This window comes from Manihot esculenta, chromosome 7 (assembly GCF_001659605.2).
Source record: "Manihot esculenta cultivar AM560-2 chromosome 7, M.esculenta_v8, whole genome shotgun sequence".
Classification (NCBI taxonomy): Eukaryota; Viridiplantae; Streptophyta; class Magnoliopsida; order Malpighiales; family Euphorbiaceae; genus Manihot; species Manihot esculenta.
Window position 1 is genome coordinate 5,355,434 of NC_035167.2, and position 24,358 is coordinate 5,379,791.

Here is a 24,358-nt window from a genome sequence, read left to right on the forward strand (position 1 = left end):
ATACTGTCGCCAAGGATGGGACATTTGGAGGGCTGTTGTCCCACTTATCTGCTTCCATATTGTGGAGTGGCATCAGCCGGATCGTGTCATGCGACAGTTTGGGATGCAGCAGCATATTCCTGCTGAACCTCATCAGTCTGCTGCACTACACGATGTGGATTTGCGTAAAAGCGACACGAACTGGGCAGAAGTCCACTCTCATTGGATCGCGCGCTGGAACACACGGGATACAAGAATAGTCACTGGCCCGCCAGCAACAGAGCCACTCCATTTCCATTCAGAGTATATGGAGTGGTACCGTAGGGTGTCCAGACGCTGGATTTCAGTGAAAGGAGCGGCAATGGGAACCGGGGTAAAAAATAATTGATTTTGATTTGTCATTTTCAACATTAATAACTGCATATTCTAAAATATGTAATTTCTTCTATGTTGTGCAGGAGGATGGTCTGGAGCACATGTACGCTATTGCTACAAACCCGACCACGGGGAGTATGACAGCTATGTGTGACCTCATACAGTCTGTTTCATTCTGTATGATGGAAGAGAGGCGGCAAACACAACTGCCAGCTCCACATCGAGCACCTGCTGCACCGTCCAACATGGATGACCCAGATAACCCGCCTATTCCCGATTCTGTGGCACGTGGTAGTCGGGGTAGGGCTGGTGGATATGGTAGGGGCCGAAGAAGGGGTCACATCCATGCTGAACAAGGTGATAGGGATGTGAATCCAGTGCCTCCCCCTATGGAGTATCATCGGTCGCAATCATTCCACGAAGATCAACCCAGTTCATCTAACGTGCCCATCTCATCTCATGTGCCTTCTATGTTTAATCCCGGTGCTTATGGTGTCCCGTACACGCCAATGGGATCAGTGTTTCCTGCATTTGCGCCCGAGCCTATGCATGCACCATCGTCTTCGAGACAGTTTCATATGTCAGGCGGAAGTGCACAAAATATTTTTTCGGGATATAACGCTGGATTAGGATATGGCCCGAGTGGTGTCGGTCAGTTTAGACATTCAGATCCTTCTGCTGCTGTCGTGCAAGATCTAGACGTAAACGCACCGGCACAGGAAGAACTTGATCCTGAACAGTTATTGGCACCAGGACCATGGCGAGGTCGCTTACGGGCTCCACATGAGAGGAGACATCGAGGCTGTGGTACTGGTGGTCATCACTGACTGTGAGTTGAATATGTATAAAATAATTTATTTTAGTTAAATTATTTGCATTACGATTAGTTTAATTTCTTGCTGTGTTATTAGTTGAGCCTATTGTAAGATATTGATTGAGTGTTACGATTCACTTTTATTCTGGGAAATGCAGGTGATAATTATACATGATAGGTTTTTCTGGGGAACTAGAGGAAGGTGCTTTTGAGTTCGTTCTAGATGTCAAAATGGTGCGTGAGATTATTTCTATTGATTTAATTATGTGTTCAGATTGTGTTATTTATGTAATTATTGTATTGATTTTGTGTTGTATAAAATATTGTGTTGAGATTGTGTTGAGATTGTGTTGATGTAAGAATAGGTGTATGAAATAAGGTTGAAGTTTATAGAAGTGTGCTATTTCTATTCACAGGTGGAAATAAACCCATATTTCAGGGGAAATTCTGCCGGATTTTTGGTATAAGAAGAAAAAGGGAATTGAATTACATTTAAAAATGAAATGAACAATAAACATATTCTCATAATTGAGCATGATTTAAATGCTACCAATTATACCATGTGATTACTACTTCATTTTGTGTTGCTTCTGTAGGTTTCTGGTGTTTACTCAACAGATGATCTTGGCGTGAAGTTGGAAATGACTGCTGATAATAGAATGAGTTTGAGTTGTAATCATATGCTTAATAATAATTTATGTTATGTTAAATGTTTTAATGCTTTTCAATTAATGGTTGCAAACTCTAGTAATTATTTATTAGTCATATAAAAAATTTTGTTGATTGAAAATGTGTTGATATAATACATTGTGTTGATCTATAAATTAAACTTTGATTAAAATTAATTTAAATTTATAAATTAACTTAATTTAAATATATAAATAAAATTAATTTAAATGTATAAATAAAATTATAATAAATGGTAAAAAATTAATTTTAATTTATTAAAATTATAAGTTTAGAATATAAGCTTAAAGCTTTTGCTTTTTTTGAGTTAAATGAGACAGTTTGGGTACATTTTGGTAGGAGAAATTTGTTCTATCATTCAATATTTACTAGTCGTTTCAAATTATGGAAGACTATTCAAAATTTAATTTAATTATTTAAAATCATATGCCACTAGTATTCACAATGTTACTATAATTTAATTAACTATAAAATATGGAAGATTTTACTAAAAAATTAAACAAATATAAAAATAATTCCGCATATTATTCTAGTAGTTAATGCTAACTATAATCGGCAAATAAATCAGTTTTTAACCCAAAAGGAACATATTTATATATTTAATTGAATTCTTTACAATATCTATCTACTTGGTGCCCCACCCATACATGTTTTCTTATTGTGCCCTACCCTGCCACATATTGAGCAATGGACTCTGGATGTTTCATTTATTTTGTTTGACCTCCAGTCCATCTCATTACGTATTCGAGAAGATCTCGGACGTCCCTTCTTTCTGATTCTAGAAATGTCAGGCACATGAGGAAGTCCATCTGTTGGAGGCCAATAGTCAGGGTGTCCAAGAGGGTGGAATGTGTACGCGTAACATTGCATGGTACGATCTAATTTATAATACTCAGATATAAACTGTTCGTAGTCAATTGAATGGGACATGCATGCGGCAATTGCATGTGAACATGGTATCCTCATCTCCTGAAATTTACCACATGTGCATGTTTGATCCATGAGTTTGACCACTTGTTTTTGCCTACCATTTGCTGTAATTATTTCACAAACCATGGTCTGACTGTTGAACCGTCTAACTCTATGTCCATTGGCTTTAATGGCATTAGCACGCAGAGTTTCACTGCAAGACTGAGTGAAAACATAGCCCTTACTTTGTTGCTCCAAAAAAGTTGTCCTCCGCGTATCAAAATAATGAACACATTGGAAAAATATTTTTTCCACCATTGCCGTTATAGGCAACGCTCTAAATCCTTTCATCATGCCATTCAGAGATTCAACCATATTTGTTGTCATCACGCCATACCTCTGTCCACCATCGTGTGATCTTGTCCACTTCTCTAAATTTGTCTTCATTGCCCAATCGTATGATTCAGGATGCACCTCCCGAATATTATTCATTGCTTCGTAAAACTTTCTTTTCTGATTTTCATTCGCTGATATAAAGGACAAGTTCATAAAATTAAAATTAGCATAAGTAAGATGTGACATTAAATTTTTAAAATTATGCATAATTTGTATTGAAGCATGAAACATACCTGCCTTGCGCAACGCTTCCTTTATTGCTGCATTTTTGAATGTCTTATTATAATTACTCAAAAAATGCCTTATGCAATAACGATGATGACCAGCTGGAGGTTGCCACCAGTCTTTCTGCATCGCCTTCAAAATACCAGCATGTCGATCTGAAATTACACACAAATCTTCTCGGTTGGTTACAAAGATCCTTAAGCAATCCATAAACCATGACCAATTGTCCCCGTCCTCCTTATCCACAATGGCAAAAGCTAATGGAAATAGTTGATTATTTCCATCAAGTGCGGTTGCACACAGTATACACCCGGTGTATTTTCCGTATAAGAATGTCCCATCGATTGAGATAACAGGTCGGCAATGTTTAAATCCCTCAATCGATTGCTTAAAAGCCCAAAACATACGGTCAAATACACGACACATTGGATTTAATCGTTCATTTATCCAATGTGGATTATCTTCAATCATGTATACTGTTTCTGGGTTAAAGTGATGAAGAGCAGTCATGAATCTACGCAAACGACTGTATGATTCATCCCAACCCCCATAAAGCCTTGCAATTGCCTTCTGCTTAGCTTTCCATGTTTTCTGATAAGACGGCTCGTATCCATATTTATCCCGCACTTCAGCTTGTAGGGCAGCAATTTTTATATCGGGCTGCTGTTCAATTAATGCAAAGATAAATGAACAAATAAAATTTTCATCCAATTGGCTATGGTTTTTTGTCACCTGAGGATTCGTACATGTGTGTGGTCCACTGTATCTCGTAATCTTCCATACATCCTCTCCTTCTTTCTTGGATGCTCGAAGCCTCCATGCACACCCACTGTCTTTGTCTTTACACTTTATGGAATAAGTCTTCTCTCTTGTTTCATGATAACAAAATTGATGATGATGTCTCAGATGATATTCTTTTGCAGCCGCAGCCACTGCATCTCTCGAAGAAAATATCATCCCAACTGAAAACTCTTTAGAAGGATCCCAAAAGGAACGACCTTCTGGCCTATCATAAGGATCTACCCTCAGCAAATCGAAGTCTATTTCTGCATATGGGGGGGGATGAACAACAGGCACAATAGGATTAGAAAATTGTGTGTTGTAATATCGAGACTCACTCCCACGATCCTCCTGACCATTGTCATCATCATCATCCTCAGTAGACATCCATGAATCATCGTCATCGTCATCATCATCTTCGTCCTCATCCTCGTTCTCATTCTGTACTGTATCAGATAAATTAATTGATGGCCCTGCAAGACTATCAGATAAACCATAATCATGAACAACATTTTGTTCTTCACATGGTTCATCATTTGATTCCACAGCAGTTCCAGATGGACCAATATCAGCATCGTCATTTGTAGTATCAACATAACGAAGTATCTTAACATATATTTCAATACCAGGTATACCACCAATTAGATATAAGTAATTAAACATACTAGATATATCATCTTCACCCCATATCTCCATACATTCAAATTTCAAGGATCCATCAACAATTATAGGCTTTCTAAAACTAATTGTCTCTATAAATTCATTACTCCCGGATATTCCAATTGCACGAGCAATTTTACCAACAAGTTGATTAAAACTTATCTGTTTACCCATTGGAATAATCTTTGAAAAACCTCCTTCATAATCGTAACCATTACAACTATTTATAATATTACCATCCCAATGAATATTAGCATATGCAGGAACCGCCATTTCTCTGATAAAAAAAAAAAAATTCATTTTACCACCATTTACTATATATATATAAAAAAATAAAAATTTAGAATATAAAATATTTATAACTTACCTGCGTTTCTTCTTTTGTAGTCGAATCGATAAGAGTAGAAATAAAATTTTTGTGAAATTTATAGAGGGAAAGAAATAATTTATAGAATGAAATTTATTGAGATATAATGCAGATTTAAAATAAATTATAAAGTGATGGATGGAGTAATTTATAGGGAGATTGAAAATAAAAGTGATTAGAAATGAAAAATGAGAGTGATTGGAATGGATGGCGTATTTTATAGAGAAATCAAAAATAAAAGTGATCGGAAATGAAAAATGAGAGTGATTGGAAATGGGATGATGTATAGAGCGCCGGAGGGGGAATTTATAGGCGGGGAGTTCGGCACTAACCCTGCCGAAGTAGGGTCACGGACCGTAAAATCACGTGCATGCACCAGCGTGCAATAATGCCGTACATGCATGCGTGCTGGTACATGCATGCCTCTCTGCTTTTTTTTTCTTGGGGGGCCACGTACGGCCCTGCATGCACTAGTAAGCTCTTCTGCCGAAGAGCTTTCTTCTTGAATAAAAAATAGAACGCTTTATTAAAATAGTTTTAAAAATAAAAAACAAAATAATTTTAAAATTAAAATTGGAACGCTTTATTAAAATAATTTTAAAATAAAATATAAAATAATTTTAAAATAAAAAATAAAACGTATTAAATATTTTCAAAAATTAAAACATTATATTTTTAAATAACCATTAAATTTTATTATTTCTTAATTTATATTTATTTAAAAATTTTTAAATTTTATTATTAACAGTCAAATAAATTTTATTTTCGTAGAATATTTAAATTTAGAAATTATTTTAATTTCAAATATATAAATTCATTAAATAATAAATTAGAAAATTTATATTTATAAATTATAATAATAATATTAATATATTTTAATTAATATTAAAAGATAATTTTAATTTATTATAATATTTTATTAATTTTTGTAAATTTTTTTGAATATATATTTATTTTATACATATTTTTTTCAGGCTACAGAAATTTATTCGGCAGTAGTTATGCCAAACAATTTCCTATGCCCCATAGTTAAAAAATTCTTTTATCATTTTGTTTTGTTTTATATTTTATTTTTATTTAAAATATATGATAGTTAAAAAATATATAATTTTAAATATATAAAAATTAATATTATTATTTTTTAATTGATAGCAATAAATAAATTTTAATTTTTTAATATATTTTATTAATTTAATTTTTTACATTTATAATTAATTTAATTTTTTAAATTTATAATTATTTTAGATATTTTATTTTCATGCTTCAGAAATTTTCCTGTAGCATGTCACGCCTGCATGCACCTAAGCCAATGCACGTGCATGCATACAGGGCCTGCAGGGCCGTGCAAGCCATCTTTACTCAGCTAAAGATAAAGGGTTCGGCACTTATAGTGCCGAACAGTTTCTTCGGTCAAAATCTCATCAGAGATTCCTGATGAAGCCTTGATCCTATCTCTGACGAGGCCTTGATCCTCGTGCGTGTTCGGCACCTTGGGTGCCGAACATGCCACGCCTGCAGCTCCCTCGTGTGTATTCGGCACCCTGCAGCCACGGGAGAGCCACGGGAGCAGCTTCGTTGCTTCGGTGGCACAAATGAGGCTTGTTCGGCACTCATATTGCCGAACAAGCGTAGTTCGGCACCCATGGTGCCGAACTTTTCATTCTTCGGCAACATAAGTGCCGAACAAGAATGTTCGCCAGTATGACTGGCGAACTATCAGCGTTGACACACAGGATCCGAAAATATTTTCGGATCCTGCATGATTTTAAAAATATTTTTTATATTATACATGATTTGAAAAATTGCTCTCATATGCCGGCAGAAGTTTGCAAAGGAAATTCTTAAAAAGTTTCACATGAAAGATTGCAAAGAAATTAGCACACCAATGAATTTGAAGGAGAAGTTCAGTAAAGAAGATGGAGCTGAAAAGGTGGATGAAGGGCTGTACAGGAGTTTGATTGGTTGCTTGATGTATCTCACAGCCACAAGACCGGACATAACCTTTGCCGTAAGTTTGCTGTCAAGATTTATGAATTGTGCCAGTAAAGTTCATTTTGTAGCTGCAAATACTAAGGCAAGGAGGAGATTGTTAGTAATTTGCCTTTAGTATTTGACTAAGTCTTTATAGATTTTTTTAATCTTTAATCATGATTTACTTGTTGCTTAATTATAGGAGATTAGTTTAGATTTTTTCCAGATTATTTGCAGCAGTAGTTAAATAGTTTTTTCCTTATAAATATTCATCGGTAAATAAGAAGAAGTATGCTTCCAAGTCCAATATATTCCAGTTCTTTAAACCCTTTTCATATAGCTTTATATCTGTCTTTGCTACAGAACTCAAATTTGAAAGCACTGGAGGAATTTCCCCAAAAAATTTGTTTGATCTCAGGCTAAATATTCTAAGATGTGGGAAAGTCTGTCCAATCCAAGGTGGAATGTTCCCTGTAAAACCTGTTGTTCCCAAGGTCTAGAGTTTCTAGAAAAGACAAGTTCTGGAGAGTTGATGGGATTTCTCCTGAGAATCTGTTGTTGTTTAAGTGAAGTGTCTGAAGTAGATTCAGTTGTCCTAAAGATGCTAGAATCTCGCCGGACAAATTGTTTTTTTGAAGGTCTAGAACAGAGAGCAAAGAACTATTCCCTATGCTTGGAGGAATGCTTCCTGTCAAATTATTTCTCGAAAGATCAACGACCTGAAGTGATTTCATCTCTCCAATAGACACTGGGACTTCAGAAGTTATTTGATTGTTTGAAAGAGAGAGAAACACCAAATTTGGCATGATTTTACCAATGTTGTCAGGGATAGGACCAGAAAATTGGTTGTTAGAAAGATCTAGCAAGTTGATTTCAGCACTTGGAAGAGGAATGGGTCCATAGAAGAGGTTGGAACTCAAATCAAGAAGTGCAAAAGGAGCTATATTAAATGGATTTGGCAACTGACCCTCTAACTGATTAAATGAAATATTCAACACAGATAGATTGCCAGACATTTCCCAAAACCATTCTGGTATTGAACCTGAAACACTGGCATTTGGGAAATGAAGATACTTCAACTCCTTTTGAGATCTAAGCCACTCAGGAAACAAAGGACCAAGATGGCAGGAACCCAGTTCAAGATACCACAGCTGGAATGGTGGGATCCAATGAGAATTGAGATTTAAAATGAATGAATTTTCAGACAACAGCAAGAGCTGCAATTTACTTAGCCTTGAGAAATGAGTTTCAGAGATAACACCTGTTAATTCATTGATAGAAACATCAAGGGCAGACAAGTTGGAGAGTTGTCCTAAACTTTCAGGGAGACTACCATTTAGTTTATTTGCTTCGAGCCTGAGTTCAGATAGATGCTGCAAATTTCCTAAAGAAGCAGGAATGGGACCATGAAGTGAGTTCCACTGCAAATTGAGTTCTACAAGATTCGTAAGCTGGCCTAACCAGTCTGGCAGGTTACCGACCAATTGATTGTCACTAGCAATAAACTGCTGCAAACTGGGTAGAGGTCCTTTGGAGGGGCAGTTTTCTATTCCTTCAGGTATGCTTCCTGTCAGATTATTAGATGATAAGTCAATATATTGCAGATTACAAAGTCTTCCGATCGAGCCTGGAATCCCGCCCTTGATACCACTGTGAAACAAGTTGAGGCGAGTGAGAAAAGTCATGTTCCCCAGGGAAGCAGGAAGGCTCCCATGTAACTTGTTGAGTTCAAAATCAAGAACTTCTATCTTTTTCCAGCTTCCCCCAAGCAGTTGAGAGCAGCTAGCCGTAAGGTTGTCATTGTTACCAAGATTCAATGACCGCAAATTTGTCAGTTCTCCAAAACCAAGTGGAATTCTTCCATACAAGCTGCTAGAGCTGATGTCAAGGGATACAAGGCTGCTAATATTCACAAGCCAACTAGGTAACATGGAATTGAACTGGTTACCATGCAAGTCCAGGACAGCAAGTGATGTAAAGTTAACAAAAGTAAGAGTAGAAGTGAAAGTTGATAAACCACAAGAAGATAAATGCAACTCAGTTAAATGAGGAAGCTTATGGAATGCTTCAATCCATCTTAGTCCTACCATTGAAAGGTTTGATCCAGTCATTTCCAAATATTTCAACGAGACAAGGCCGGTCACCCATTCGAAGTTATTGACAGATAGATAATAAGGAAAGCTGGGGGAGAGATCAAGGTATTGCAGCCTAGAGAGATTTCCAAGATTTGGAGGGACTGCACCTCTGAACCCAGCATTTGACAGGTTTAGATATTGTAAATTCTCCAGAGAGGATAAGAAATCAGGAATTGTGCCATTGAAAGTGTTGAAGCTCAAGTCCAAATATCTCAAGGACTTGAGTTTTGTCAGTGAAGGTCTTATCATTCCACTCAAGTTCCAATTTCCATACCTGCCAGAAGCATCATAACCTGATGGATATTGGTTGTGGAGATCAACAGTAACAACAGCTCCAGTATTGTTATCGCATGTTATACCCCACCATTGACAGCAGTTGCTTCCTCTCCATGAGGAGATCCGACCCTCAGATTCTTCAAGACCCTTTTTGAAGTCAATAAGAGCTTCTCTGTCAGATTCATTGCAGTCCACCATTTGAGCTTTTCCATTGAGAGCAAATTCTCCTATTATCAAACAGATAACAGGCAATACAATATGAAGTTGTGAAATTGTCTCCATAACTATGCATAAGATTTTTGAAGTATTGTAATGACTATAGAGTACAAACAATGTTATTCCAATATATATATAGGCTATTTTGAATCAAGAATTGCAAGGAGATCCCATTTTCCTCAGCAAAAGTAAAGAGTCAGCTTTTACTGATAAAATAATCACACATTGTTTTCACTAATCAGAACAGTGTTCTTATGTGCAGTGCTGGAATTTGAGTACCCTTAGCAGGCAGAATGAAAAGGGGAAACTAATAAAATAACAAGACCTAAAAGTGAGTCATATTCTATCAAGTTCTTAATAGTTTCCTGAAAATGAGATGGGTCTGGAATGAAAAAGAAAGAAATCATAATTAAATCCGCTGCAAGTTCGATGAACATTCGATTCTTTCAATTTAAAACTGAATCGAACTAAATAAAACGAAAACTGAAATTAGAACTTATAAAAACTAAACCGAACAGATTTTGGATAGAAATTCATTTGAATTGAACTGGTCTGACTCAGATTCGGTTTAATTGATTCAACTTTTTACTTTTTACACTTTATTTTTAGTATTTTAATATTTCTCTATATTATTAAAAATAATAAATTATTGTCACTCGTCGATTCGATTTTACTAATTTTTTTTTTTATTAAAATTGAACCGAATGGAAATAATTAAAATTGTTTAAAATAAAAATCGCACCGAAAAATGAAAAATTAAATCGAATTTTTAAATTAATTAAGTTCGATTAATTTTTTCAATTTGAACCGAATACTATTCGGCCCCTAACTGCTGGTGGAGTCAACATATAGTGCTACTATGTTAGGTGAGACTTTATTTTCATTGTTGTGAACAATCACATTGTAAAAAAAGATCTCACTCACCTCAACATATTTGATATTTCCAGGTTCTTTCTTTGATTTAAAAAGCATATCATGCTTACCACCTTTTGTTTTATTGAAAGGAAGAGCATTAGGTTAATGTTCATCAATAATTTTTCTTTCATAACCTTGTCAACTCTGCCATTATGTATTTGGCTTTTTTGACTCTACATATCTCATCATACCAAAGCTTGGACTCTAATAACTAAAATAATATTATTGCTGTTGATCTTTAAACAAGTAAAAAAATGAAATATTTACTAGGAAAGAACAAAAATCAAACCTTGATTAATAAAATGAGACAAAAATTTTTAATGCAACTTTGAAAAATTACTTATTAGGAGGCAACATGAAAGAAAATGTCTTGAAAGTGAGATCAATGACAAATTCAGCCAACTTTTTTATATATATTCAGTTTCTTGGATTGGAGTCATGACATTTATTAACAAATGGCACTGTCATCTGTAGGTTATGTGTCACTATATTTTCTTCTTTAATTGAAATTGATAATTTGATTCCTATAAATAAAGTGAATATTTGTTAGGATAAAATTTTTATTAATGAGATTTTAATCTTAATAAATTAAGTCAATATCAGTAAAATATTTTTAAAAAAATACTAAATGATATAGAATGTGACATTCTCCTGGCGATTAGGACTGTATGAGTGTGACATAATTACGGCGGATTCAATATAGGGAGAATTTAAAATTCTTATAAAGATCACATTATCATATCTCAAATTAATATAAAATTCAACAGTTTGATGTATTTTCGAGAAGATTGATTTACTTCAAAGATCTTGTTGAGCTCAATCATGCAGACGTCTAACGATTTTCAGACTAGAAGAAAACAAACTAAATGGAACTCATCCAGACAATTTGGGACAAATCTCAATGTTGTCAATCCTCGATGTTTCTTTCAATCATTTGACTGGAAAGCTTCCTGAAAGTTGAGGCAAATTTTCTTTGTTGAAAAACCTAGATGTCTCTTCGAATCGGATGGATGGTGTTCTCTCTAAATCCCACTTTTCAAAGGGCTTTTTGGCACAGGGACCAGCAGTGGCAAGGATATCGCAGCATACATCATAAAAAAAATAATAAATTAAGAACAATTGGATTTGGAACTTAATCTAGACCTCTAGTTGATTTCGATATGATTTTAATTGGAATGTAAGTGAACAGAACAAGTTCAATGCTAAATTATCAGAAATGAGAGATCAGCTGATGAGTCTCTGATGATTATATCAATGCAAACTCACCCTTCTTTTGATGTATATGGATACTATATGTTGTGGGTCAATGCAAAAATAATGACTCACAATAGTTCAATGGAAACATCGTCTCTTCTTTACACATTTGTTACAGTCATCTGTTTGATGACAGGATGGCTTGCCGATTATGGCAATGCCCAGTTAGTGAATTGCAAAGCATCTGACAGAGAAACTCTTATTGACTTCAAAAACGGACTCGTGGATCCAAAGAACCTGCTCTCATCATGGGAAGGGAGCAATTGCTGTCAATGGTGGGGAGTAGGTTGCAACAATTGGACAGGAGATGTTATTGTTGTTGATATCCACAACCCAGATAAAGTTCCAGAAAGCTGTGGGTTGCGTGGGGAAATTAGATCATCATTAGTTTCTTAACTTTACTAATTTTAGTTCACTTGCTGTGTTAGACCTTAGTCATAACATCTTTCACTCATTCCCTCAATGGCTTGTGAACGTCAGCAGCCTCATGTACATTGATCTCAGCTTTAACTCCATTTGGGATAGCATTCCAGTTGGTTTTACAAAGCTGCCAAATCTGCGGTTCTTGAATCTTAGGGGCAACGGTCTCATGGTCAGCACCTATCAATTGTTCGAGGAGAGTTGGAGCAAAATAGAAGTTATTCAATTGGGATTCAATTTTGTGCAGGGTAAGCTACCACCTTCTATTGGAAACTTGACATCTCTCACTCATCTTGCTTTGCCAGGCAATAGTATAGAGGGCAACATTCCGAACTCAATTTTCAAGCTTTGCAGTCTGGAATATCTTGATTTATCATATAATAATCTAACAGGAAGTTTACCTGAACACCTTGAAGGGACAAAGTATTATCTTTATGAAAGTCCATTGCCTCATTTGCAGAACTTGGTGTTGACCAGAACTCGTTTGGTTGGTATATTGCCAAATTGGTTGGGTCAACTTCAAAATCTTGTTCAACTAAATTTGGATTCCAATTTCTTCCATGGTTCTGTCCCTGCTGCTTTTGGGACATTGAGACATTTAGCTGTCCTGATACTTAAACAGAATGAACTGAATGGAACTCTTCCAAATAACTTGGGGCAGATCTCAAACTTGTCCATCCTAGATGTCTCTTCCAATCGTTTGACTGGAACACTCCCTGATAGTTTGGGCAAGCTTTCTGAATTGTCATTCCTAGATGTTTCTTCCAATTGTCTCACTGGTATTGTCTCTGAATCTCATTTTGCAAAGCTAACAAAAATCAAAGTCCTAAGCTTTTCTTGGAATTCTTTCATTTTCAAAATTAGTCCTAATTGGGATCCACCATTTCAAGTTGAGTCCCTCATGCTGTCTTCATGTCGTTTAGGTTCATTTCCAGGATGGCTTAAATCACAAAGGCATCTTCTTGATCTGGATTTATCAAATGCTAATATGTCAGGCCCTATACCCAGTTGGTTTTGGGATATTTCTGGCAACCTCTCTTTGTTAAACTTTTCTTCCAATTCATTATGGGGTCAATTACCAAATAAATTCAAAGTACATTTTAATGCATTCACTGATTTGAGTTTCAATCTCCTTGAAGGGCCAATTCCTCTTCCAACTAACCAAATTATAATTTTAAATCTTTCTCATAACAATTTTTCTGGCCCTATCCCAGAAAATATTGGTGACTTGTCATTCCTTAGCTTCTTTTCTCTTGCAAATAACCAAATTTCTGGTGAAATCCCAACATCTATAGGGGAACTGCAGGTAGCAAGTGTCATTGACCTTTCAAGGAACACTTTAACAGGAAGCATTCCTAAGAGTATAGGCAATTGCCTTTACCTGGAGGTCCTTGATCTTCAGAACAACAATTTATCAGGAAAAATTCCAAGGTCTTTGGGTCAGTTATCTGATCTTCAAACATTGCATCTGAGGGACAACATTATCACAGGAAAACTCCCTTCGTCTTTCAAAGGTTTGTGGAGTTTGGAAACTCTGGACCTTGGATACAATAGATTAATAGGCAAAATCCCACAATGGCCTGGAGATGCTTTTCCACATCTAAAAGTTCTTAGCTTGAGATCCAATGCCTTTTCAGGAAAAATTCCTTCTGCACTGTTGAATTTGACTTCTTTGAAAATCCTGGATCTAGCAGAAAATCAGCTGAGTGGAAGCATTCCTCCAGGAATGAGTAATCTCAACGCCATGACTCAAGAACAAAATATTAAGCAGGATTTAATTTATGGGTGGGTGGCTGGTGTCTATTATGAAGAAAATGTAATTGTGAATACGAAAGGCCAGTCTTTAGAATACACAAGGACTCTTTCCTTTCTAACTTGCATAGACCTTTCAGGGAACTATTTACATGGAGAGTTCCCACATGAAGTAACAAAATTGGCAGGATTGGTGGTTTTGAACTTGTCAAGGAATCAAATCAGTGGTCAAATTCCCCAGAGCATTTCAGAATTGCATCAGTTGGCATCACTTGATCTATCATGTAATATGTTTTCTGGTCCAATTCCTTCAAGCATCATCTCAATGTCCTTTCTGGAGTTCTTGAACATGTCATACAATAATTTCTCAGGAAGAATCCCTTACGCAGGACAAATGTCAACTTTTGAGGCGTCTTCTTTTTCTGGGAATCCTGGACTTTGTGGTGCTCCTCTTGCTGTTGAATGTTCTGATTCTGGTCCATCTATTCCAGGAATCAATGGTGAGATTGATAATGGCGATGGATACATTGTTGATAAGTGGCTTTACCTTGCCATTGGGCTGGGATTTGCAGCTGGTGTGCTGATTCCTTATCTGCTTATGGCATTTAAAAGGACTTGGAGCTACATGTACTTTGATTCTGTGGACAAAGTTGCTGATGCATTATTATATTTGCGTTGCAAAACATCAGCTTGTTTTAGGAACCATTGTTATCATCGACGTTAATTTGTCTTCTCTTCGATCTTCCACATTTTTGTTTTTATACTTTTTTTTTTTATACTTTTAAATACATTTTATATTTGTGAGTTATATGGGTATTATTTTTAATTATTAGTATTATATAAAATTATGAGATACTCATTTTATTTTTTTAACTTTTTATACTTATTATTTTTTAAATTTAAGAATTTGAAGAAAGATCCCCAAACAATGGTCTTGTAGAGTTTAGCACAAAAAGAGAAAACTCGTCAATTTTGAATAGATAATGATTTAATTTTGTCGAGGAAAAGCCGAGCGTACGTGCCACAGGTAGGGAACGTCAGAAGATTGTTGTTAAAGGAGTGTCATGATACCCTATAGGCTGGACATTTGGATTGGCGGAGCACGTTAACTTTGCTAAAACATGGCTATTATTAGCCTCGCATGGAAGATAATGTGAAAGAGTACACAAAAACTTGTTTGGTGTGCCAATAGGACAAAGTAGATAGACAAAAACCGGCGGATTTTCTACAACCTCTACCAATTCCAAGCAAGCATTGAGAGAGTGTCTCCTTGGATTTCATCGCTGGCTTGCCAAAAGTCGGGAAATATGATCATATCTTAATGGTTATAGATCGGTTTTCAAAGTACGCCACATTCATATCAATATCGAGATATTGTTCAACTGAAGAAACAACCAAAGCTTTCTTTAGGAATGTTGTGAAGTATTGAGGTGTTCCTAAAAGTATTGTCAGTGACAGAGATGGGTGGTTCACAGGGGTCTGAGCTATTTAACATTTTAGGCACAAAACTAAATGTGTCAATAAGCTTTCATCCTCATACCGACGGATAGACAGAGAGATTCAATGGGTTGTTAGAGGAGTACTTGCGACACTTTGTCAGTACCAGCCAAAAGAACTGGGCTTTGCTGCTTGATGTTGCACAATTTTGTTTTAATTCCTTAAAGAGCTCTGCTACTGACAAAAGCCCTTTTGAGATTGTTACAGATCAATAACCGCTGGCACCACATACACTCAATGTGCAATACACAGGGAGAAACCCTAAAGCATACTAATTCACGAAGTAGTGGAAGCGGAATGCGGATATTGCATGAGCTCAATTAGAGAAGGCATCCAAATACATGAAGAAGATGGCTGGTGAACATCGAAGGCCTTAAGAGTTTGCAGTAAGAGACTTTGTGATGATCAAGCTACTACCAGAATAACTGCGATTCTTTCACAACCGAGACTAAAGGTTGGTGCGCAAATACGAAGGGCCAATCCCGATCGTTGCCAGAGTTGAGCCTGTAGCATATAAAGTGGAACCACCACAGTGGATGAAGATTCACCAAGTACTTCATGTGAGTAGACTCAAGGCATACTAAAAACAAACCCTCAAGACCAGCTGTTTCACGAGCAGCACCAGTGAATCAAGGCGTTAAAGAAATCTTAGCGGAACGAGTTGTGAACACTACCAAGCGTCTTCCTTATAAAGAATACCTTGTCAAATGGAAAGGTCTAAGTATCGAAGAAACCAGTTGGGAGAAAGAGTCGAACCTCCAACAACATTCACAGAAAATTGAAGAGTTCCTATAGGCTCAGTCGACGAGGACGTTGACCGTTTAAGTGGGGGAGAGTGTTAGGGATCTAGGATTTTGAGAGATTAAAACATAATTTTCCTAAAATAGGATTTCTTGGAAACGAGATGGGTAGAAATTAGTATAAAATGGTAGTATCAAAAGAGTCGTGTCAGATTCTTGTAATTCATTTTCATGTAATTATTAAGGGAGGTGTCACTTCAGACATATTGATATTTTCTCCTGCCACAACTCAACCTATTCCTAAAGCTCTTTAGGGGGAGTGACTAGTTGGCCACCAGTGCCCAGTTGGTCACCGTAGACTTATTGAGTCTTTGTGCTGTGCCTCCACCCTTGTAGGCGTTCCCCTATCTGCAAGTAGTGTGAGAATCGCTGTGTCGATTTGTGTAATGACTGTTTTGCTCTAGAATGAAATGAATAACCCTTTTATTAAAATCTTTGTGCCTACATGCGATACTTGGGTTGTTTGTGCCATTACAATTTGATAATCTGAGATCCAGAAAAATAGGATTTTACAGAGATTTTTGTAATATTGGAAAAACTTAGAACTTAGGGGAGGGCAATCCTCCTTTTATTTGTTTTCATTGTCTGTCAGTGACGTGCAACAGTCTGGCTCCCATTGGGCCACCTGTCCCTACCATACTGATACGATCGTACGAGAATATCCGATTTCTGCCCCGTATGTAATAGCTTCAGATGCTCCCCAAGTGCGCATGCGGATGGTCCCCCAAGACGAATGGGCTGAACTCTTTCTTGATTTCGAACTGGGCCGGAAGAGAAGATTGAAACTAAACCTAGAATAGATCTGCTCGATGGGCCGTGGAGTTGGCTCGGCTTGATTGATGAAATTGACTGGAGCCCGACCCTAGGGTTTGAGAGGGATCAGGCCTGATACGAGTGAGAGACTTGAGGGTCTCTGGATAATGGGCTGATATCATGGGCCTGGCCTCATACCGGGGTGAAGAAATCCAGCGGTCATCAATTGCCCCTTTACCTTCTCGGCAGTTATTGTCCCAACTGTCGAGGGGGTAAATACCAAGAATCATCATGACCGCGCCTGTTTGAATTCAGCTTGCTCCATAACGCCCTTTCATCTTATTGTCATTTGGAGCTTTAAATCCTCTCTGTCTTTTTCTATTTCTGGCTTTCCTATATTCTTCGTGCACACTGCTATCTTCACTTTCCTGCCTTTATCTTCCAGGTACGCTTTCTTTCCTCTCTTGTGAATAGCCTTTAAGGATTCTGATGCATTTAGCCTAGAGTATAACGTCACCCTGTCTCACATTAAAACCTCAGCCTCTGGCTATATATTGATAACACCTCCTTCTCACCCTCAGGCCCCTTATCGGAACAACGAAATCTCTCTTTCCGATCCTCCTCCCTCTGGTTCAATCGATCTCCAGAAAGACGCAGGTTTAGTTTTCTTTGTCATGCGGAAGAGGTATGGTTTATCCTTCCCTTATCCCCTTCTTTCAATGGGGTTTTCCAATATTTCGGGATTGTTTCTCGAACGCTGGCCCCTGGTTTCACTCTCCTTATGTTTTCTTTCGAATTTGCTCTGCCTCTCATGGGGTCTATTTTAACCTTGCTTTTGTGATTTTTGCTGCCTTTGGGATGAAGATGAATCGGATTAAGCCCCCTAAGATTCTTACGCTGCCCATAGGGAGCTTAAACGTTGCTTTGGACATCCTCCTAGTGGGGCGATTGGCGAGGGAGGTTACTCGACAAGTTGCCGAAATTATATCTTCCAGGTTGTCCAGATGGCCTCCTCCCCCTGCTCCTACCCGAGCTCCAACGCCGAGCTCTCGAGGTTTCGAATTTTCAAGGCTGCACAGTAGTGGCGAGTCAGTCTCGGCCGCTCGAGCTGTTCGAGCTCTCAAGTCCTCTCAGACTTCGAGATCAATCGGGGACTGCAGGTCGACGGGAATGAAGCCTGCCCCGCTTTCTGGCGATGCTTTCCAACATGTGTTTCGTGATATTAAAAGTTCAGCTTATGAATATGCAAGTAAGGACAATGCATCAAGGTTTATGTTCAAATCAGGAAGCAAGGGTAATCTGCTAAAATTAGTCCAACATAGTATGTGTGTAGGTTTGCAACATTCACTTATTCCATTGCCCTTCAGAACGCCTCGCCAACATTCTTGTGCTGCTCTGAATAAACAAAAGGGCGGCACAGCTAATCTTCCTGGGACTTTGACCCGAAGACTTATTTTCTTCATGCGTGATATACACACAACAGGTGATGGAACAGTGAGAAATGCTTATGGGAATCAACTTGTTCAGTTCTCCTATAATAACGAGGTCGAGCTCAACTGGATTGAGAGGAGTGTCTAAGGGGGAATCCAGCAGGCCTGCGAAGCTCGTCTCCCGATCTATAAGGATTCTCCGGAGTTGAAAGCTTAAAATAGTAGCGTAGGCGATAGTGATGTAAATGTAGATGATAATGCGTCTAGGCATGTAAGTCCTTCAAGGACGGCTTTTCCTTCAATAGAGTAGGTACTTGTGACAGGCTGCAATGTACTTTTCTTTTAATGGAATTTTATTTTTATTTGCTTGAATTCTCTTTTTTTTTTTTGCTTTTCATTCCTACTCAAGCTGTTCTTACCTCTGCTTGTTTTTTCGGCCTCACCGGGCTACTTATTGCATTAAGCGATCTAACTTGTCAAGAATGAAAACTTAGGTCATGTACCTTGTAATCCTTCTAAGGAATCGACTATACTGTTTTTCCTTTCTTGCTCTCAGGATCATAAGAACTACGGTTCTACTAATTGACTGTACTTTTTGCCTTATAAATTTCTCCTTTCCACTGAGGTGTTCTCAGTTGTAAGCTCTTTCCGAGCTGGACTAACCTTAGGGATGATGATATTTAAGCTGTGAATCCATTTAATCCCTCACACAGTTTAACCATGTCAAGTCCTCATCCCGAGCTCGATTTTTAATAGCTGACCGAACATCATCCATTGTCTGCTCGTTACTTTACTAATATGAGCTCGGGCACATGGCCTTTGCATGATAACAATAAGTTAGATCTTGTACCTTTTGAGGTGGCGAGCAGGGCCGACCTTTTCTTTTTAGTTCTGCTCTAATAAGAATTGAGGCTGGTTGGTTTCTGCTCATGTCAATGGATTTCCTCTCAAATTGCAGAAGGCTCGTTGCCTTCAGTCTGCCCTTTGAGCTTTCTGAGCTCGGTTCCGTTTGGTTATCCGAATTGTTTATGTTTGCGCGTTTTTAGGCTGGCATATTTGGTTTCTTGTTTCCTTTAGCTCGGCTCCTTGCTCTGGGAGATCTTGGGGATCTTAATGTTCTACCTCCCTTGGGTCTCTGTGTCTCAACTCGGTGTTCTATTAGCCGGTAATCTGAGTTCGGATTTAAGTATTCTCATTTTTGTTTTAACACTTTTGGACTTCTTCTTATTGGATTCCGATCCATGGTGGGCTTAACTTACCGCGTATACCCCGGTCGAGGCTTGGGACACTGAATTGATCTTGCTTGAGGAGGGCTTGGCAGGCTTTGAGCTATTGTTCTCCTTTTGGGCCCTTTTAGCTCCTCGGCCATTATTTCATGAGTGGCGAGGAGGCAAATCCTTGAATTCTATATATGACCGCATGGCCCGAGAACAGCTCCTGTCAAAAGCGTTTTTTCCCTGCTTTTTTGTTTCTCTGCTTCTCTATCTTGATGTTTGAATGTGTGGCGATATGGAGGCGTATATTTGATGACAAATGACATTTCATCTCGGCCTGTGTCTTATCATTATTTTCTACTCAGACTCTCTTCTGGCTTTGTCAATTTTTCTTACTTGATGGGCCAGACTGGCTCTGCTGGGACTTCGCTTGCTGAACTGACCTGGGCTAAGAGCTCAGAGTCCGGTTAAGCTTTTGGCTTGCGAGTTTTTCTCACTTCCATAAGGGCATTCCTGTTTTTGACTCATGATCTCGTTCGTGTTATGAGCTCGGATACCTTATCCCTCTTGAGATAACATTTTAGCAGTCAGCACGTTTTGAGCTACATGCCCCACTAGGATAGAGAGCTCGGCCTTTTGTTGTTTTTCTCCTCCTGGGTCATCTTCGTTAAATGTCTATTTATTGCGGGTTAGTCCTAGATGTGAGCACGGTCCTTTGCCTTCGTTTATCCTCTTATGCATTTCTGCATTTGTGGGTCTTTTCATAGAGGGAGCTCGATTTTTTGCTTAGGCTTTTATGCTTGCAACCTGTGATGCTGTCTACACCGCGCTCAGGAGTTCAGAATTTTACTTTCTTCATTTTGGTGCCCCGAGTTCTTTTGCGAAGTTGGACTTAATTTTTTATTTTCTGGTCGAGCCTTATTCGAGCTATGTTTCAGTCTGACTGTTTGTTTGTTCGGCTTTAACTTTTCTTCTATAGATTTATAGCCTTGCTGGTCCAGATATGAGGCCTCTCCAAGCTCCTGGGGAGATCGGCCCTGGATTGGAGAGGTCGGTCTATCTGTTTTGGACTTGACTATACTGCGATTCGATTCTTTGGTATCATAATAAGACAGGGCTTTCAACGGCCCCATTCGGTCGTTCGGAATGGTTTATTTGGCTTTTTATATGGCTCCTGTCTCCTTGATTCTTTGTCTGAGCGTTTGGCTTTCGTGCATGTATCGGTTAGTTGGGTTTTTTGCTCCCGAGTGCTTATGTGCTGTCCGCTCTCAAGCGTTTTTGCTGGGCTCTTTGTTGTCTGGACCTCTCTCTGGGCCAGCTGAGTGGACTTAGTATTAGCAGTCAATTTTCGAGGTCGGTGCCTCTTACGATTGCCACTGATTCTCTATTTGACTCTGTATTTTGGTATGCCTTTTAGGATTCACTTTACCTTAGTTCGGTCTGCCTATTTGGCGTTTTGACGCCGCGAGCCTTACATTGGCTGTTAGTAGGTTGTATTGTGATATGATACAGGTGTTGGGGAGCCTTAGCTTAATTTCGATGCTGGCTATTTTTCGAGATAGAGGTCTTATTAGCCTGTAAACCGAGCTCTTTCGAGAGGTCGGATTCAGATTTTTATTTTATACCTTGGTACCTTTTTGAGGTCGGCTTGGCGATTTGGCGCTTTTGGCTATTGAGATCAAAGTCTCTTTACCTCAGGGCTCGAGCTCCTTTTAGGAGGTCGGAGCTTAGCTTTTTATTTATGGTTTCCTGTTCTGATCTTTTATGCGAGATCGGGACTGTGTTTTTATGAGCTTTTTTCTGTTTGTAACATCAAGGGATCTTGGAAATCCTCCCAACCGTTTTTGCTCCAGGAGATCTTATGGGATCCTGGTCTTCTGTCTCCCTGAGGTCTCTATACCTCAGCGAGTTCTTTCGATGACAAGAGATCTTGGGGGTCCTGGTCTTGTAGCCGGAGATCTAGGGGATCCCGGTCTTCTACCTCTAGGAGGTCTCTATGTCTCAAGGAGGTCTTCTACCTCCCTGAGGTCTCTATACCTCAGGTCGGTTTATGGTGCCAGGAGATCTTGGGGATCCTGGTCTTTTACCTCCCTGAGATCTCTATATCTCAGTGAGGTCTTCTAGTGCCAGGAGATCTTGGGGATCCTGGTCTTTTACCTCCCTGAGATATATATATCTCAGTGAGGTCTTCTAGTGCCAGGAGATCTTGGGGATCCTGGTCTTTTACCTCCCTGAGATATCTATATCTCAGTGAGGTCTTCTAGTGCCAGGAGATCTTGGGGATCCTGGTCTTTTACCTCCCTGAGATCTCTATATCTCAGTGAGGTCTTCTAGCGAGATTCAAGATTTTTCTGCAAAATAAAAGCTTGCACATAATGTATATAACGAGAATGCTCATTGTTAATTTCGATAATATTCATCTATAATATGTCGCATATATCACTTAGTTCCATATTCCGGATGAATGTAACTATTAGCTCATGCAATTTAGAGATTCAATAAATAATAATCGCGTGTGTAAATTCTTCCAATAGTAATTATGTTAATGACACGTGGCAAGTTATGCGTACCTTATTCCAACATCGATTTGGCATGATTATCCAAAATGTGGTGAGCGGCACCTCAAATGGGTGCAGGTTCTCAAGGGTTGAGTGGGTGCGGGTTTATGACGGTAAGTGCAGTTCTCGCTAATCCATTCACATGATGCAGGTTCCTTGATGTCTTGATCAAGCGTCCTTTCAATGCTTTGTCCAGCGAAAACATTGGTAGTCCTCGTCTTCAAATTGGATGTTATACAGAGTCCGAGCTCATCCATCCCGATCGGCCTGGTCATTTGATCATTTCTTATCGTCTCCCTGTTGCCCCGATACCTGAGGGGCGTTGCTCTACCACCAAGTCTGAATAACTGTCAGTTTCGTCATTTTCTATCAGCTCCCTCATCTTTCTTCCATGAACTCTGGCTTCTGGCTCTACTTCTTCATCCCTCTTCGGCTCATCCGACCTCTTGTGCCTTCGACGATCATATTGATGGTCCCACTGGATCCATCATTCACTGGGTTAACTCCAGTTTTCCTTGGAGTTTGGACTGCTGGGTGAGGCAGAGGCCTTTGTCCCTCTGGTTTCTTCATGAAGTTCCGTAGGTGACCTCTTTTAATCAATCTTTCGATCTCAGTGATCAGCTGGAAGCAGTTATTGGTGTCATGGCCATGAGTGCGATGAAACTGACAGTATTTGTCAGGATTTCGCTGGTCCGCTTCAGTTCTCAGGGGTTTAGGCCATTGTAGGGACTCATTGCCCTGGATGGCCATGAGCACTTCGGCTCTTGAGGCATTGAGCGGGGTCGGCTTCTCAGGGACCCATGAGGGCCGCGGTCTCTGTTCTGAAGCCCCAGGAGGTAGGGGTTTTTGGTCCCTTCGCTCCCAGGGCTGTCTGTAGGGCTCAGGCCTTTTGCTATGCTTCTTCTCGTGCCTCTCCGGTCTCCCTTCCTCCAGGGCTTTTCCCTTGTCAATCGCTCCCCTGGCGAATCTGCTTGTCACCAAGGCATCATCCTGCCTTATATACTTCTCAGCCCTCTTCATCAGTTCTGCCAACGTAGTAGGAGGCTTCCTACTCAATGAGCCAAAAAACTCTGCAGAGGTCGTCCCCTTCTGCATGGCCTCCACCGCCCTTCCTTCATCGAGCTCGGGAATTTGCAGGGCCTCCGTATTGAAACGAGCGACGTGCTCCCTGAGTGATTCGTCTTTCTTCTGCCTGATCATCTCCAAGTAGCTCGTCTTCCTATCCGCGGGCACCCCGGTGATAAACTGGCTAATGAAGCGAGTGGCCAAATCTCCAAAGCTGCTGATGCTTCCTGCCTCAAGGCTGTTAAGCCATGCCCGCACTGGCCCCGAGAGCGTCGTTGGGAATACCTTGCACATCAAGGCATCCGACAAAGCCTGCAGCTCCATGAAGGTCTTGTAGTTCAAGACATGCTCCCTCGGGTTACCAGCTCCGTCGTATGCTACCATAGGAGGCATCATGAACTTCTTAGGGATGGTCTCCTGCTGCACCCATTTCGAGAAAGGTGAAGTGGTGGGCAGGAGAGCTTGATTCTGATCCTTCGCTCCCAGCTCGGCCAGGATCTGTTCCCTCAGCTTCTGCAGCTTTTGGTCTACATTCTCCTCTTCTTGCCTGGGCCTTTTCTCTCGACGGTATTCCTCCTCCCATGTTTCACTTCCTGTTGCTCCAGTTGGCTCGACAGAACGACTATCTGCCTCGTCATTCTCTATTAACTCCCTAACCCTTCTCCCATGAATTCTGGCCTCTGGCTCTACTTCTCCACCGGTTCTCCTGTCCCTCTCTCCGGTTTCTCGGCTGGTTGTTTGAGGAGGGTTGAGGGTAGGTTGGTGTGGTTCATTGGTTCTGGGCTCTTCGACCACTGGTAATACGTTTGCCGGGGTACTGAGGCCCCGCTGTTGCATTAGCTACCCCAGCCAGTGGGCGGTATTTTGTAGCTGGAGGGCCATGGCTTGAAGGTCCTGGTTGGACAAGGCA

General features: G+C 39.3%; 4 protein-coding genes across 5 annotated transcripts; 2 read left to right on the forward strand and 2 right to left on the reverse strand.

Moving 5' to 3' along the window:
- Nucleotides 1–25: 25 nt before the first annotated feature.
- LOC122724061 lies at nt 26–1,906 on the forward strand. Of its 2 annotated transcripts, XR_006351269.1 has the most exons (4): nt 26–352; nt 438–1,183; nt 1,327–1,402; nt 1,765–1,906. XR_006351269.1 is itself a non-coding variant. In XM_043958463.1 (3 exons), the coding sequence occupies exons 1-2, from the start codon at nt 89–91 to the stop codon at nt 1,179–1,181; spliced, it is 1,008 nt and encodes a 335-aa protein (XP_043814398.1). In that variant the 5' UTR covers nt 26–88; the 3' UTR covers nt 1,182–1,183; nt 1,327–1,822. The 2 variants fall into 2 exon arrangements, 1 of the variants encoding a protein (XP_043814398.1); XM_043958463.1 differs by having other exon boundaries at nt 1,327–1,822.
- Nucleotides 1,907–2,476: 570 nt separating this feature from the next.
- On the reverse strand, nt 2,477–5,098 carry LOC110606280. Its single transcript, XM_043958094.1, has 2 exons — nt 3,394–5,098; nt 2,477–3,291 (listed from the first exon to the last, which is right to left on the reverse strand). The coding sequence occupies exons 1-2, from the start codon at nt 5,096–5,098 to the stop codon at nt 2,477–2,479; spliced, it is 2,520 nt and encodes an 839-aa protein (XP_043814029.1).
- A 2,493-nt stretch (nt 5,099–7,591) lies between these two features.
- Nucleotides 7,592–9,856, reverse strand: LOC122723964 (receptor-like protein EIX2). The gene has a single exon (XM_043958095.1). The coding sequence runs from the start codon at nt 9,854–9,856 to the stop codon at nt 7,592–7,594; it is 2,265 nt and encodes a 754-aa protein (XP_043814030.1).
- A 2,166-nt stretch (nt 9,857–12,022) lies between these two features.
- Nucleotides 12,023–14,855, forward strand: LOC110618903 (receptor-like protein EIX1). The gene is made up of 4 exons (XM_043958096.1): nt 12,023–12,301; nt 12,348–12,983; nt 13,041–13,882; nt 14,000–14,855. The coding sequence occupies exons 1-4, from the start codon at nt 12,023–12,025 to the stop codon at nt 14,853–14,855; spliced, it is 2,613 nt and encodes an 870-aa protein (XP_043814031.1).
- Nucleotides 14,856–24,358: the final 9,503 nt, after the last annotated feature.